This window comes from Bos grunniens, chromosome 7, assembly GCF_055505025.1.
Source record: "Bos grunniens cultivar Pamir isolate PY7600 chromosome 7, Bosgru_T2T1.0, whole genome shotgun sequence".
Taxonomy (NCBI): Eukaryota; Metazoa; Chordata; class Mammalia; order Artiodactyla; family Bovidae; genus Bos; species Bos grunniens.
In genome coordinates, this window is record NC_141171.1 from 9166916 (window position 1) to 9183829 (window position 16914).

At 39.6% G+C, this 16914-nt stretch overlaps 1 protein-coding gene across 1 annotated transcript; it reads right to left on the reverse strand.

The window, feature by feature from the left end:
- Positions 1-12687: 12687 nt before the first annotated feature.
- LOC147368288 (olfactory receptor 7A17-like) lies at positions 12688-13697 on the reverse strand. Its single transcript, XM_086413448.1, has one exon. It carries the CDS (start codon positions 13690-13692, stop codon positions 12688-12690), a length of 1005 nt encoding a protein of 334 aa, XP_086269574.1. The 5' UTR covers positions 13693-13697.
- Positions 13698-16914: the final 3217 nt, after the last annotated feature.

Genomic DNA, 16914 nt, shown 5'->3' on the forward strand with positions numbered 1-16914 from the left:
TATACCCCAATACAAAATGCTTTTGGTGTTAAAAAAATAAATTAAATTAAAAAGCAATTGCAAAGTGAAACTCATTAGCATACTCTCACCAATGAAATAAAGATTTTTTAATGTAAATGCCCAGAGTTGAGCAAAGACATCTGGGTATGTACATTTCATACTCTGTTCTTGCAGGGAAGTATTTGCAAGCATTCATTGGTCTAGGTCTACCTTCTTCAAGTGGAAATATAGTCTAATATATCCCATATTACAATTAAAAAAGTGGCCTTAATTCTCTGTATAACCTTTCATGAGTAATACCGTATTTGTCTACTCCTGTTGATTATTGATCTCTGGGGATTTATGATGTACTTTTCATAAAAGTATTTTATGTTTCCCGTTTATTCTTTTAATTGAACTCCCACTATTACCATTTAATTGTCAACATAGAAAATTGCATTTTGGAATGCAATGTTCAATTTTATTTCTGACCATTATAAATAAATACATTAAATTATTAGGAAAGCCAACAAAAGACTGTAGTGATTTCTGGTACCTGTGTATGTTAGACTGCCTCACAGGTGACCTCAGGTACATGTTCTTGGCTTCTCTCCTCACTGATCCTCTCCTGTAGTATCTGTGGAGCTCTCAGACTCACCTGCTTGGAAACTTTGAGAGAAGGCTTCTGTGTGGAAGTCCAAATTCTCCCCTAAATAGTTGATGCAGCCCCAAGTTGTGTCTAATTACAAGACAACAAGAAGAGATCAAGTATGGGTTTCTCAGTGAGATTTAGGTCTGCAAAAGCAACAACTACATCCTGTCCAACCAAAGCAGCACAGGCTGAGGGACTGCAGCAGAGGAAATATTGACAGCTTCCTGTGTCGGCTCATTAGGCATGTTTATCCTTTGTTACTCTAAATATGTGATTTCCCTTAAGGACACGGGGCTGGACAGAATGGACTCTTTATTCTGTTGATTCTCTGTTCCTAGGAGACTGCATTATAAGTTAGGTGAATTCGGTTTTTATCACTCCTTCTCCTTTAACTTTCCTGCTTCCAAAGCTCTAAGCCTCCCAGGACCTCATCACATCCCTGAGTTCAAATTCTCTCAAAAGTGTAATATTGAGAATTTGTCTTAACTGAGTCACATGGGTCTTCAAAGCTTTGATTGGTGGCAGGGACATAATCCTTGAAATCTCTAAAAATTTCTACTCACCTCATCAAAGACAAAGTAATTTTGTGTATATTTTAAATATAAAAATTGGACGTTATATTATCTGGATTCATGATAGCTTTCCAAGCCACTAAGACATTTCCCAGTTATATCAGAAGTTATGAGCTATCATTTAGTCCCTCATTATAAAATGCTTGTAATTATAAGAGAGATATTTATATGTTGTTATGCACCATAACAGAACATAACAGGGAAGCCTGGTGTGCTGCAGACCAAGGGGTTGCAAAGTGTGTGTCACAACTTAGACACTGAACAGCAACAAGGGCGGGGCAGGGTTCACTGAGGCATGCCATTGTGTATGCATGTAATAACAGAAACAGCAAAACAGGAGTGAAATCCAGAGAAACAGATCCAGAATTATCAAAATTAACCCTTCGAGGTAACAGGGTTACAGAAGGAGCAAATTTTAGATGAAGGGGTTCAACATGGGTGTGACCACAGTGTACATCACGCAGGCTATTGCGCTTGAATGTGAGCTATAGGTAGCAGCAGAGCTAAGGTACAATCCTAGGCTTGTACAATAAGACAAGGAGACAACTGAGAGCTGAGATGCACAGGTGGAAAATCCTTTATACTGCCCCTGAGCAGGAAACTATTTTAGAGTAAGTGTAAAGGATCCCAGCAAAAGGACCACTACCCAGTAGGAAAGTTGCAAGACAGATCATCATGTTATTAAGAAAAGTATCAGAACTGGCAAGTTGTATCACCTGATAGAGTTCACAGAAAAAGTGGGGAATTTCCAAATCTAGACAGAAGGACAATTGCAACACCATTAATCTGTGTAACAAGGAATACATGGCAGTCACTACCCAGGGTACCAGACACAGTAGTCCACAGAGCCGAGGGTACCAGACACAGTAGTCCAGAGCTGAGGGCTCATGATGACTGTGTAGTGCAGGGGGTGGCAGATGGCCACAAACCAGTCACAGGCCATCACAGTCATCAGGAAGTCATCTAATGTTGCAAAAATATGTAAAACTACATCTGGGCGATGCAGCCTTCATAGGTTATGGCTTTTCTCTCAGTCTGAATATTCATCAGCATCTTTGGGATCGTGATAGAGGTGAGACAGATGTCTACAAAAGACAGGTTGGAGACGAAGAAGTATATGGTGGTGTGGAATTGAGGGTCTGAGCATAGGGCCAGGATGACGACCAGGTTTCCAAACACAGTTATCAGGTACATGGAGAGGAAAATCCCAAATACGAGGGGCTGCAGTTCTGGTGCCTCTGAGAATCTGAGAAGAAGAAATTTAAAATTTTGTGTGTTGTTCCCTGGTTCCATGTGCTGGAGTTGACTACCAGGAGAAAGGAAAATAACATAATTACTTTTCACACATATGGGAATAAGTCACATATCTGAACTACTACAATATCTATTGTGACATCAAGAAACTGATTTTACTATTTTATGTATAGATAAGTTCTCTTTGAGAGTATGTGTACTAAACCACTTCAGTTGTGTCTGACTTTGTGTGAAGACCCCATGCAATGCAGCCTATGAGGTTCCTCTGTCCATGGTATTCTCCAGGCAAAAATACTGGAGTGGGTTGCCATGCCCTCCTGCAGGGGATCTTCCTGACCCAGGGATCAAACCCCAGTCTCTTAAGTCTCCTGCAGGTTCTTTACCACCAGCATCACCTGCTATACCCCCAATTTATCTGTAACTAGGGATTTTTGTCCCATTCTCAGCACATTTACAAAAAGGTCATATATTCTACACAGCTTTAATGCAAAATTCTTTCATGCATTTGAGAAATACATATTGAGTGCCAACATGATCCAAGCAATAAGTAGAGATGATGAAAAACAAATATCCCACAATTCAAGGATGTTGAGAGATAATGAGCAAATAAAGTATTATATAATATGTTAGGTGAAGACAGATGCTATGAAAAAACAAAACCAGTTATGAAGGAGAGAGTTGTAGGAGGTGTTATTTTGTACTGAGTGTTCAGGTAAGGTAAGCAAACAAGAAGATATTTGAGCATTAGACTTCAAAAAAAAGAGGGAAGAATCTAGTACTGTATCAGGAGAAGGGAGTGCCTGCAGAGGGAACGGCCACTGCAAAGGATTAGAGGAAGATGCTGGTTCCACATGTTCAAACCCAAAAAGGAAGCCAGTGGGTCAGAGAATAAGAAAGAGGGGGAATGATTAGAGATGGTCAGGCATGCTGAGGAGCAAGGTGGCCTCCCTGCTACAGCTGAACCTTCAGTCCACAGAGACTCCCTCCTTACATATTCTCTATTTTCTTGCAAAAATATCATGTGAATTAAAGTAGATGACATCCTTAGTAGTATACCATCTTTGACTGAATTCTTGCCTCTGTATTATAAGTCCCCTTATTATATAAGCCCAAGTGCCTCTGCTTGAAGAATTGTTCTCAATCCACAAGGTGTGAATTAACAAGAACTAACAAGAACTCCTGGGCTGTGTAACTCCATGCATTACTTACCTACAATCAGCATCCTTAGGCCATGAGTTCTGACATCTCAAGCTGGTCAAATCAGATTATCTTTCCTGTATAGAATGTATAAATGGTACCTAGAAATTCCAATTCATGAACTTCTAATGGACCAATAAATTTGGGGTTCTTTTTCTACATGGCCACTTTCTTCTCTATATTTGAAAAATATTAAGAGTATGAGAAAGAGAGAGGAGAAAAAAAAAATAGGAAAGTTAAATGGACCAATGAATATTAAGGGAGAAAATTTCCAATAGCCCAAATGTATCCTGAGACAATACAGTGAAGAAAAGCTTCCTTGGTTTGGCAACCTTCCAAATCCAGTGACATCTCCTTGATGCCCGGGAAAATAATAAAGCAAAAATTTTCTTTTCCAAGGACAGAAATGGTTATATCTTTATGATGTGAAAACTTGCAGATTGAATATCCTAAAAGAAAAATAAGCAAAAGGAATAAAGTAACAATTCAAAGCAGGAAACACAAAACACAACAAAAGTTGGAAATGTTTTATATGAAGCAGCAGAAGATTTCTGTTTTCCTTGAGGTTCATCCTTATTTGTCTACTCCTACTGGTAAATATGGGCTTCCCTAATGGCTCAGCAGGTAAAGAATCTGCTTGCAATGTAGGAGACACAGGAGATGCAGGTTCAATCTCTGAGTCAGGAACATCCCCTGGAGGAGGAAATAGGAACCCACTCCAATATTCTGGCCTGAAACGTTCATTGTACAGAGGAGCCTGGTGGACTGTAGTCCAAAGGGTTGCAAAGAGCTGAACATGACTGAATGACTAAGCATGTACATGCACATTAATAAATACAATTCATAGACTTACTGCCTAATTTTACTGAAAACATTTTATGTCTATCATTTCTTTTTTCTAATTTAACTTCCATTAACACCATTTAATTGTCAGCATCAACACTTGCATTTCCGAGTGCAATGTTAAGTTTATTTTTTAGACAATAAATAAATAAACACTAAGATAAGGAAAGCCAGCAAACAACCACAGTGACCTCTGGGCTATGCTACGGTGGTCTTTAGGTGACCTCAGGTACAGGTTCCTGGCTTACGTCCTCTTTCACCCTCTCCTAAACTGTCTGTTCAGCTCTTGGACTCTCCTGCCTGCAGAATCTGAGAGCAAGCTTTCCACGTAGAAGGAAAATGACTGACGATGCAGAACAAAATTTTGTCCACGAACAAGACAACAGGAAGAATTCTAGCCAGATACAGAGCTGCAAAAGCAAGGATCACATCCTAGTCAAACAGCTATGGCACAGGCTAAGGGACTGCAGGAGAGCAGGTATTTACATCTTCCTGTTGGTGCTGCTGTTAAGTCGCTTCAGTCGTGTCCAACTCTATGTGACCCCATAGACGGCAGCCCACCAGGCTCCACCATCCCTGGGATTCTCCAAGCAAGAACACTGGAGTGGGTTGCCATTTCCTTCTCCAATGCATGAAAGTAAAAAGGGAAAGTGAAGTCGCTCAGTCGTATCCGACCCTTAGTGACCCCATGGACTGCAGCCTACCAGGCTCCTCCATCCATGGGATTTTCCAGGCAGGAGTACTGGAGTGGGTTGCCATTGCCTTTATGTCAGCTCATTAAACATGTTTTCCTACTGTGACTCCAATCTATAAGTACGGGACTTCCTTTGGAGACACTGGTCTGGGCAGAACGGATTTTTTTTTTTTCTTTTCCCTGCTGATTCTCTGTTTGTAGAAGACTGCTTTATAAGTTAGGTGAATTCAGTTTTTACTACTCCTTCTCCAGTAATTCTCCTGCTTCCAAAGCACTTTAAGCCTCCTAGCACCTCATCACATCCTTGAGTTCAAATTTTCTCAAAAGTATATTATTGAAGATTTTTCTTAAATAGGTCACATGTGTCTTCAAATCTTTGATTTGTGGTGGGGACACAATCACCAAAGTTTCTAGAAATAACTATCCCTGTCTTCAAAAAGGGGGATAACTTTTCTCCTTTAGTATAAAATATTGGGTATTATATTCTCTGGATTCATGATGGTTTGTTCCAAGCCATTTGAGAGTTTTCTACTTACATCACAAGTTCAGAGCTGTTATTTAGTCCTCAATATAAAATATTTGCAATTATAAAAGAGATACTGAGCTGAACTCCAGTACTTTGGCCACCTCATGCAAAGAGTTGACTCATTGGAAAAGACTCTGATGCTGGGAGGGATTGGGGACAGGAGGAGAAGGGGACGACAGAGGATGAGATGGCTGGATGGCATCACTGACTCAATGTACACGAGTCTGAGTGAACTCTGGGAGTTGATGATGGACAGGGAGGCCTGACGTGCTGCAATTCATGGGGTCACAAAGAGTCGGACACGACTGAGCGACTGAACTGAGCTATTATTGTGTCCCATAAACTAGATTATCAGATTATGTGTATGCGTGTCTTAGTCACTCAATCATTCTGATTCTTTGTGACCCCATGGACTGTGGCCTGCCAGGCTCCCCTGTCCATGGGATTTCCCAGGTAAGAATACTTGAGCTGCCATTCCCTTTGCAGGGGGTCATCCTGACCCAGGGATTGAACCCAGGACTCCTGCTTGCAGGCAGATTTTTTCCCATCTGAGCCACCAGTTAAACCTTTGCATATTATAGAGATTGTTAAATTTAATTTTAAAACCAGTGTATTCTATGAAATAGTGCTTTTATGAGCATCATTTTTCATTGTCAAAATAGGACTCAGTGGGATTTAATGTTTTACTCAAAAGTATAAACCAAAAAAAAAAAAAAAAAAAACAAAAGTATAAACCAAGTAAGGGATGGAGTCTGATTGGAATCCCTCAGTTCTGGAACTCTGGGGCAGTGATTCAATCTGAGAATATTTAGTTCTTGGAATTACTTTACAGTATCTGAAAGGATGCTGCTAATGTTCTATAAACCACAGAACATTAGCAGCATTAGTTGGAGAAGACTCTTGAGAGTCCCTTGGACTGCAAGGAGGTCCAACCAGTCCATCCTAAAAGAAGTCAGTCCTGAATATTCATTGGGAGGACTGATGCTGAAGCTGAAACTCCAATCCTTTGGCCACTTTATGTGAAGAACTGACTTCTTGGAAAAGATGCTGATGATGAGAAATATTGAAGGCACGAGGAAAAGGGAACAACAGAGGATGAGATGGTTGGATGACATCACCGACTTGATGGACATGAGTTTGACCAAGCTCCAGGATATGATGAGGGACATGGAAGCCTGGTGTGCTGCAGTCCATGGGTCGCAAAGAGTTGGACACGACGAAGTGACAGAACTGAACTGAACAGCATCCAATATAAACAATTATCCTGTTCCAAATCATTAGTAAGATGGTGAGAATCCCTATTCTAGATCAAAATATTTCTAAATTCACTGTACATACAAATCACCAAGGTTTTTAGTTCAATGCAAACTCTGATTCACCAAGTTTCTTGTCAACCCAGGGACCCTGTTTCTGACAAGCTCCCAGGTGTTGTTGACGCTGCAGGTCCAGGTCTGTGAATCACGCTTTAGTAGCAAGAAAGTGGTTCTGTGTTGGAATCAGGTATACACAGTTTTGGGCTTCCCTGGTGGCTCAGACTGTAAAGAATCTGCCTCCAAAGCTGGAGACTTGGGTTCGATCCCTGGGTCAGGAAGATCCCCTGCAGGAGGACATGGCAACCCATTCCAGTATTCTTGCCTGGAGAATTTCATGGACAGAGGAGATTGGTGGGCTGTAGCCCACCAATGTGTTCATGGGGTCACAAAGAATCGGACATGACTAAGTCACTAACACTTTCACTTTCACTGTTCAGATTAATCTTCTTCACCAAAAATATTTTATATATATAATTTTGAAAATGTTTTTCACATGCTTTATAGGTGATTACACAGAATGTATCATTTTAAACACAGCAACCAATCTTTTACCCTAATGAGAATAGGATGTTTTCCCAAGCACACCAAAATCCAAACTTTAGTGAATAGATACAGGGCATGAAAGTGAAATATTTTGCTTAGTAATACAAAGTGTAGTTTAAATTTTCTACCTATTGACTTCTTCCCCTGACGCAAAGGTCATGTTAAGTGAATGTATTCAGATGTGTTCTTCTGTGTAAACTCCACTTGGAAATCTGTAGTTGACTAACACTTGCCAGTAACTAGGGTAAGTACTGTGGACGTTGGTAAATAAGAGAACAGGATCCTAAAGAGAAGAAAAAATCTGAATAACCACCTCTAAAGCAAACTATAGGTTAAAGTCTCCATTGTCAAGGCCAATTAAGGAAATAATTTACATAAGCAAATAAGGCAATAATTAAGGAATGGTGTGTGCAAAATTAAAACTATAGTCAGTTTTCCTCTGATATTAAATTACATAAAATACCTTGGCTAGTAAGTGTAGTTTTTCCTCACTGTGGTGCTATTACTTATAATAATTCTTTCAATAACACAAGAGAAAAAATATTTGAGATGATATGCATCATTTGAGAAGAAATAATTCTTAAGAAATCCATGTTATCCCATGAAAAAAAAATGGGGATTGTAAATATTGTGAATCAAGTTTGGGAAGATTTTTGAGAAATTTAAAAATGGACAAAGGGGAAAGTTGTTTATAAATCAGACAGAGAAAAAACTTATAAATGTGAGTTGCTTCACTACTATGAAGAATTTGAATCAAAGAAATGAAAATTTCAGGGAATAGAGGGAGTGAGCAATTTCTACTTCTACACTCTGATCAAAAAGTATCAAATTCTGGCTCAAATACTTTGCATCCTGCAAAAGTGGGAACTTCTTTAATGCTATGGCTGTTAGTCCTTTTATACCTGCCATTCCAAAGAATATTTTCAGAGCCTTCTTTATGTCTTTGTACCTTAGACTGCAGATCTGAAGGGGTTTGACATGGGTGTGAACACAGTGAACATCACTGAGGCAAATGCACTAGACTCTGAGCAGAAGGGCTGGTGGAGAAGCAAGGCTGAGGTACAAGCAAAGCTCATACAATAAAGCAAGGATAGAACTGAGAGGTGAGAGGCCAGGTGAAAAGCACTTTATACTTCTCCCAAGTTGATGGCATTACACGTATAGAGGAACCTTTCTTAGATATGGATAAAGGATCCCAGGCAAGAGATCACCACTCAGGAATATTATGGTTTCAAAATACATCACCATGTCACTAAGAAAGGTGTCACAATTGGCAAGTTGGACATCCTGTTTGATTTCACAGGAAAAGTGGAGGATTTCCAAAGTTGTACAGAAGGACAGTTGTGACCCTATTCATCTTTATAGCCAGGAAAACAGGACACTCATGAATCAAACACCAGAACCAGCAGTTCACAGAGCAGAAGGTTAGGAGTTATAGAATAGTGCAAGGGTTGATGGATGCCCATGAAGGGGTCATAGGCCTTTGTGGTCAGGAAAGTGTTGTCCAAATCTACAGAGTGGGTGAATGTATAGTTATAGGTTATGATTTTGCCTTCTTTGGGATGGTGGTTAAGGTGAAACCTATCTAAAAAGAACAAATTGGAGAAGAATAATTACATGGGTTTGCGGTAGTAGGAGTCAGAGACAGTGGCCAGGATGATGAGCAGTTTTTGTCTTTTAATTTATTTGGCTGCACAGGGTCGTAGTTGTGGTGTATGATATCTTCACTGCAACATGTGAGGTTTTTAGTTGTGACCTGTGGGATCTAGTCTCCCAATCAGGAATAGAACCTTGAGCCCCTGCATTGGGAGTGTGGAGTCTTAGCCACTGGACCATCAGGGAACTCTCAAGATAAGCAGGTTTTCAAACACAGTGATCAGGTGCATGGACAGGAAACTCTCAAACATGAGGGACTGCAGTTTTGATTCCTCTGATATTCAAGAGGAAGAAATTGTGAATTTGGGTATCATTTCCTGGTCCCATGTGGTCCTTACCAATGTTTGTTGATTTTTGTCTCTTTAACAATAGGCATTCTGACCAGTGGGAAATGTATCTCACTTGGTTTTGAATTCCAGTTTTCTGAACATGTCAAAGCTCTTTTCATGAGCCTGTTGACCATCTGTATATATTCCTTGGGAAAAAAAAAATGTCTATTGAAGGTCCTTTACCTGTCTTTAATTTGGTTGTTTACGTTTTTAATTAAGTTGGCTGAATTCCTTTTTTGAATAACAATCCCTTATTGGATGTATAATGTGCAAATACCTTTTCCCACGAGTAGGTTTCCTTTTAGATTTGTGGCTGGTTTCCTTCACTGCAGAGCTTTTTTGTTTGACATAGTTCTGTTTATTTTTACCTTTATATTTCTTGCCTGGGGAAATATAGCACCCCCACCCCAGTATGTCTAAAACTGAAGTTAAGGTGTTACTGCCTATGTTTTATTTTATGATTTTTAATGTTTCAGAGCTCACATTTAAGTCTTTAACCTATGTTGAGTTTATCTTTGTATGTAATGTGATAGAGTGGTTCAGTTGCATTCTTTTCCCTGAAGTTGTCCAATTCTGGAAATATTCTTCTTCATTTTGTGATTATTACCAATGAAGTAGCTACAGTTATTTTTAATGCTTTTTCCTTTAAGCATTGTACTATAATTGTTAACAACCTTGTCTGATATACAGTTTCAATTTTCTGATTCAAAATCTATCACCTTATTCAGTCTTCGGGTACTTTTTTTTTTTTTCATTTTAAATAGAAGATAGCATTTCAATATTGCTTATGAAATGGTTCTGGGTGTTGAACTCCAACAGCTTTTTTTAATTTGTGAGACAACCTTTCTTTCTCTCATATCAGAAGGGTAACTTTTCTGGATATTTTGGTTGACAGTTTTTGTATAACAATATTATAAATAAGATATTTCATTGACTTGATGAGAAATTTGCTCATAGCCTAATGATGATACCTTTGTAGGTTACTCTTCTTTTTTTCTGGCTGCCTATAACATTCTTTCTTTGCCATCACCTTTGCTGGGGGAATCCTGAAAATGGTGTGCTCTATTGCCCCATCCAGAGTGACCAAGGTTGAGGGCTACACCATCTGTACTGCCTGGCTCTCTGTGGCTCTAGATGTTGCTGCATCCAGGAGGCCAGGGTCACGTGCACCACCTCCACTGATGCTACCAGTTCCCTCTGGGGCCATGGGCTCAATTGCCTCAGCTGTGTAGCTGAGACCAGGATCACTGCTTCTGTTGTTCTCCCAGTTCCATCTCCTCTAGGTGAAAAAACCATTCACCTTCAGATGTACAACAGTGTGTACCTCTGGTGCCCTGACATGTTGGTTAGAAAAACTTTGTTTAGTTATGGACATTTTACTAGTTGTAGATTGAAGAGGTGAGGCACAGGGAGCGTTTTCTGCCACCATGATGCTGACATCACCAATGATAAACTATGTTTCCCACAAGTTGCAAGATTAAAATGCATACATAAGTGGAGTAGACTACCATATATTAGTGAAGAAAGAATTGCCACATGGCTGCATGCAACCTCCTGGATGAGCTTTTGTAGAGTTGTCATGTATAAAATTACAAGTGCATGTAGACTTATGAGGAGCCCAAAGAGATCAGAACAATTCAATATTAAATCTCACTTGATAATAAAGGTATTACATTCAAACATTTACTATTAGGGTGAGTGGTTATTCAGCAATAACTGAGTAAAATTAAAATTGTACAGAATTGAGGGCGATTATAATAATTTTCTCATTCTATGCATTTATTATTATATTTAAAGATAGCATTCAACATTACTGCCATTGAATTTTATTACAGAAAGTGGTGTTAAAAAGTACTCCATTGCAGTTTCCTCCCTGTTAAGCAGTAGATTGGTAGATGTTTTTGGTTGCATAAATTGTGACCTGAATCACATGACTGGATAGACGGTCAAGTTCTCTAGTGAGTCACCTTTGATCGTGAGATACACATACATATACATATATAAAGAGTTGACTCAAGTAATGCAGGAGTTGGGGCAATGACACCCTGTGCAGTTGAAAATCTGCCTATAACATTGCAATCAATGCTCCTTATCCACAGTTCCATACCCTATGATTCAATCAACCCTTTTATAAAATTATATAAATTGCATTACATTTCACTTGTACTCTTTTTATATGAGTAATTCATCTCATGACTATTCTTTCAGGAAAACAAGGCAAAAATTACTTGGGATGATATATGTCATTAAGAAGAAATTCTTCCTCACGTTACTCCATAAAAAAATGAGAATGTCCAAATATTTCATATCCAAAGTTTGGAGAATTTTGAAATAGAAAAAAACAAAACTTTTAAAAAATGCCTATATAATAGACTGAGGAGAAAGCTTAATAAAGTGAGTCACTGGATTTGTATAGAGAGCTTGAATTAAAATAAAATGGATATTCCAAGAAACAAAGAGGAGTGAATTTTATTACACAATGGACAAAGAATCACAACTTCTGGTTGCAGGACTATTTTCTGTGGAATCAAGGGCAGTTCATCACCCCCAGGGCAATTGACTGCTTTGTGACTGCCATCCCATTGAATCTCTTCGGAGTTCTCTTTATGTCATTCTTGCTCAGAAAGCAGATAAAGGGGTTCAGCATGGGTGTGGTTGTGATGAACAAATAAATGATGCAGAAAAAAGTGATAAACTTTTGTTTCATATTTGACTGTCTAGTGAAATTGTGGAAATGGCTTCGGTTGCCAAGTTGGTACTTTTTCCCAGAGAAATAGTACAACTCACGATATTTCTTTGAGTAAACTGAAAAATAAATTGTTCAATATAAAACATTTCACTTCAGAAGAAATTATTCCCAAGGAATACATGAAGAGTCATGAGGTAAATGGGAATTTCCATATATTCCACTTAAGTTTGCAAATCAATTTGTGGAAGTAGCAAAATGACAAAGGAAAAAAGATAGCAAATAGCATAAACGTTAGTCAAGAGAGCTAATTAACTTGTAAAAAGAAGTTGAAATGAAATAAATGGACATATCAGGCAGTAAATTGAAGGGGGAAGTGCTCTTTTCACAATCTGATCAGAAAATCAGAATTTTAGCCTCTAAGGCATTGCATCTTGCAAAAATCAACACTTCTTCTGCCTCAAGACAATTGGTTCTAATATAGTTGCCATCCTAAAGAATTTTCTCAGAGCCCTCTTTATGTCTTTATTCCTCAGACTGTAGATGAAGGGGTTCAGCACGGGTGTGACCACAGTGTACATCACCGAGGCTGTTACACTTGAATGTGAATTGTGGGTAACAGCAGGGGTAAAGTACACTCCTAAGGCTGTACAATAAAATAAGGAGACAACCAAGAGGTGAGATGCACAGGTGGAAAATGCTTTATACTTCCCCTGAGCTGATGAGATTCTATGTATGGAGGAAACTATCCTAGAGTATGAGTAACATATCCCAGCAAATGGACCACCACCCAACAGCCCAACTGCAAAGTACATCATGGTTTTATTTAGAAAGGTGTCAGAACAGGCAAGTTGGATCACCTCTTTGAATTCACAGAAGAAGTGGGGGATTTCCAAGACTGTACAGTAAGACAGGCACAGGGCCAGTAAAGTTTGTAACAAGGAATTCAGGGCACCTATCATCCAGGACACCAGAACCAGCAGTGCACACAGCCGGGCGTTCATGATGACTGTGTAGTGCAGTGGGTGACAGATAGCAACATACCGGTCATAGGACATGACGGTCAGGAGGAAGTCATCCAACTGTACAAATAGTATGAAAAAATATACCTGAGTGAAGCAGTCTTCATAGGAAATGACTTTGCTTTGTGTTTGTATATTCACCAGCATTTTGGGGATGGTGGTGGAGATGAAACAGATGTCCACAAAGAACAGGTTGGAGAGGAGGAAGTACATGGGGGTGTGGAGGTGGGAGTCTGAGATGATGGCCGGGATGATGAGCAGATTTCCAACCACAGTGATCAGGTACCAGGAGAGGAAAAGCCCAAATAGGAGGGGCTGCAGTGCTGGTTCCTCTGAAAATCCCAGAAGAATAAATTCTGAAATTTGTGTTTTGTTGCCTGGTACCATATTTTGGTGGTCACTATTAGGAAACACAAAAAAGAACATGATTAATTTTTGCACATGTGGGCATTAACATAGTGAAAATCTGTAAATTACACATTTCTATAGTATTCAAGGTATCTTCTATGACATCTGTGATTAGAAATTCATGTTTCACACTCAGGCTTTTGGCCAACAGCTCATGTACTACCTAGTTTAAATGCAAAATTCTTCCACACATTTGAGGAATTTATTTTGAATACTGACTGTCTTCTGGGGTGAATGTATAGGATGCTAAGAACAAAACTCCCTACAGCCCAATAGTGAGTAAAAATATAAATTAACAAATACAAAAACACATTACCATGTCTTATAGTGAAAGATGCTGTGGAAAAAATTCACACTATAAAATAGAGTAAATGGAAAAACAAAGCAGGTATAAGACAGGGGCTTCTCTCATAGCTCAGTTTGTAAAGATTCGGCCTGCAATGCAGGAGACTTGGGTTTGATCCCTGGGTCAGGAAGATCCCCTGGAGAAGGAAATGGCAACCCACTCCAGTATTCTTGCCTGGAGAATCCCATGGACAGAGGAGCCTGGCAGGTCCTCTGGGGTCGCAAGACCATGGGGTCACAAGAGTCAGACACTACTTAGCTACTTTGACTTATAAGATAGAGTGGAGGTGTTATGATTTACTGGGAGCTCAGGGACACCTCAAACAAGGAGAAACTTGAACAGAGATATTATGTTATCTGGGAGAGGAGAGTGCCCTGTTGGGGAAAGAGTCAGTGCGAAGTCACTGAGGGTGGGACTTGCTTCAAATAGTCAAGGCTCAAAGGAAGCCAAAGTGTCCAGGGGAATGAGCAAGGGGAGTAAGGGAGATGATGTCAAAGGATGCTGATGACCTCCCTGCTGCTGCCAAAACTGCAAGGCACAAAGAGTCCCTCATGCACATGTTCTTCCTTTCACACTTTTATTTTGTTTTAAAATTTAAAATGATTCCTTTGAATAGAAACAGATCCTTATTTTCATCTTCTGGGTAACACTTTCGTGTCTGTCTTTTACAGGTCACATTTCGGAGTAGATAAACTTAAGTACCACTGCCCAGAGAACTGCTCATTCCCCACAACATACTCTCACATAAATAGAGCACTTGATTACTTACTGGGCTTATTACTCCCTGTGTGTCCATGCTAAGTTGCTTCAGTCCTGTCCAACTCTTTGTGACTCTATGGACCGTAGCCGAATGCTCCTCTGTCCATGGGATTTCCCAGGCAAGAATACTGGAGTGGGTTGCCATTTCCTTCTCCAAGGGATCTTCCTAATTCAGGGATTGAACCCTAGGCTCCTGCATTGCAGGCGGATTCTTTACCATTGAGCCACCAGGGAAGCCCCATCACTCCCTAGTTCTCAACTCCAGCCACAATGTTTAGGAAAGGAATAATACAAAGCAAGTTGTCAACATCAAAACATCTTTACCCTAGAGAATGTAGAAACAGTACCTAAGTTCTGGTTGGTGAGCCTCCTGTGGGGCTTCATTTTAATGTGACCATTTTGTGCTCTGTATTAAAAGATATATTTTTAAAAGCAGTTCAAAATATGACAAAGAAGAAAAGGATGTGGGGAAGAAAACAAGGATCACCTGGGGGTCATATCTCTTTCTGGTTGCCTTATTTTAGAGCACACGTCTTGGATTATGTATACCTCAGCTTTGCAGGCATCTCATCTTCTAGGACAAGTCTAATGACCTCAGTGATATATACCATGGTCACCCCCATGCTGAATGCCTTCATTAACAAATCAAGATCTAATCAGCTCAGTTCGTCCCTGAGAGAGTGATGACAAAGCTTCCTTAGTAGTGGCAGCATTCCAACCCCAGTTTTATCCCCTTGATGCTCGGAATACCTAATGGAGCAGCCTACAGCAATTTATCAAAAGAAAAATGAGTCGTTATCTTTATGCTGTCAAAACATGGTTTATAGTGCTTTATAATGTAAAAGCTTTTATTCGTTTTCTGTTAAAATGACAGTCAAAGGAGGAAAAAGAAACATCCTACTGGTTGAACATTGCACTAGAAAACTAACAACAATTGATTATTATTTGAAAATGATTAAAAATTATTAGAAACCATTGTTATGTTAAAAATATTAGCAACAGAAAATATACAAAGTTCAACAATAAATTAAGTTTTAAAACATAATTGGTAAAAGGATTGTAGCCCACCCAGCTCCTCTGTACATGGAATTCTCCAGACAAGAATACTGGAGAAGGTTGCTATTCCCTTCTCCAAGGAAGACTTTTCTACATGATCTTCAATACAAAAAAAAAAACTGAATCAGAAAACCAGCATCTGAACTGCAGATCTAACACATGTTAGCTGTATGAACTTAAGAAAGACTATAGATCCATTCTAAACATTAATATTTTTACTCAGTGGGAATAGTGATGTCCATTCTTCTACATCAGTAGGCAAATGTATGTTAAAAGCTTAGCGTAGTTCTTTCATGTTATTACGTGAATGATTATCATTGGTGATGAGATTTAACTGATTTTTTTTCTTCTGTCTCATAAATTTCTCCATTGCTTTCCCACTTATTCCTAAAGAAGTCTTACAAATTAAAGTTCAGTACCATACCTGTTTTCATATTAAATCCATGTTTTTTCATGCGAATATCCAACATGAGAGAATATGCTGTGAAATGTATGTCTCTGTTGCAAGATAGTATCTACCTCCCTGGGAATATATCTTTCTAACTAACGCTGCTAAATTGCTTCAGTCGTGTCCAACTCTGTGTGACCCCATAGACGGCAACCCACCAGGCTCCACCGTCCTTGGGATTCTCCAGACAAGAACACTGGAGTGGGTTGCCATTTCCTTCTCCAATGCATGAAAGTGAAACGTGAAAGGGAAGTCGCTCAGTCCTGTCAGACTCTTTACAACCCCATGGACTGCAGCCTACCAGGCTCCTCCATCCATGGGATTTTCCAGGAAAGAGTACTGAAGCGGGGTGCCATTGCCTTCTCTGCTAACTAAAGCAGAACGTGCTTTAATGCATCACATCTTTAAAAAATGTCTTTAGCTCACTGCACATGCCTCTAAATCTACTTTTCTTACTCCAGTTATCTAGGAAATTCCTTTAATGTCCTCTAATTTTACAGTGCAGGTGGCTACCAACCGGCACACTAAGCACAGCCAAGAGGAGCCACCCCACGCCCGAGGTCAGGGGCAGAAGCCGGGAGGACCCCATGCCTGAAGGGCGGCGGCCAAGAGGAGTTACCCCATGTCTGGG

Excerpts from the sequence above, each read along its gene's own strand:
- LOC147368288 (XM_086413448.1), bottom strand. The coding sequence starts at position 13,692 with ATGTTCTTTTTTGTGTTTCCTAATAGTGACCACCAAAATATGGTACCA.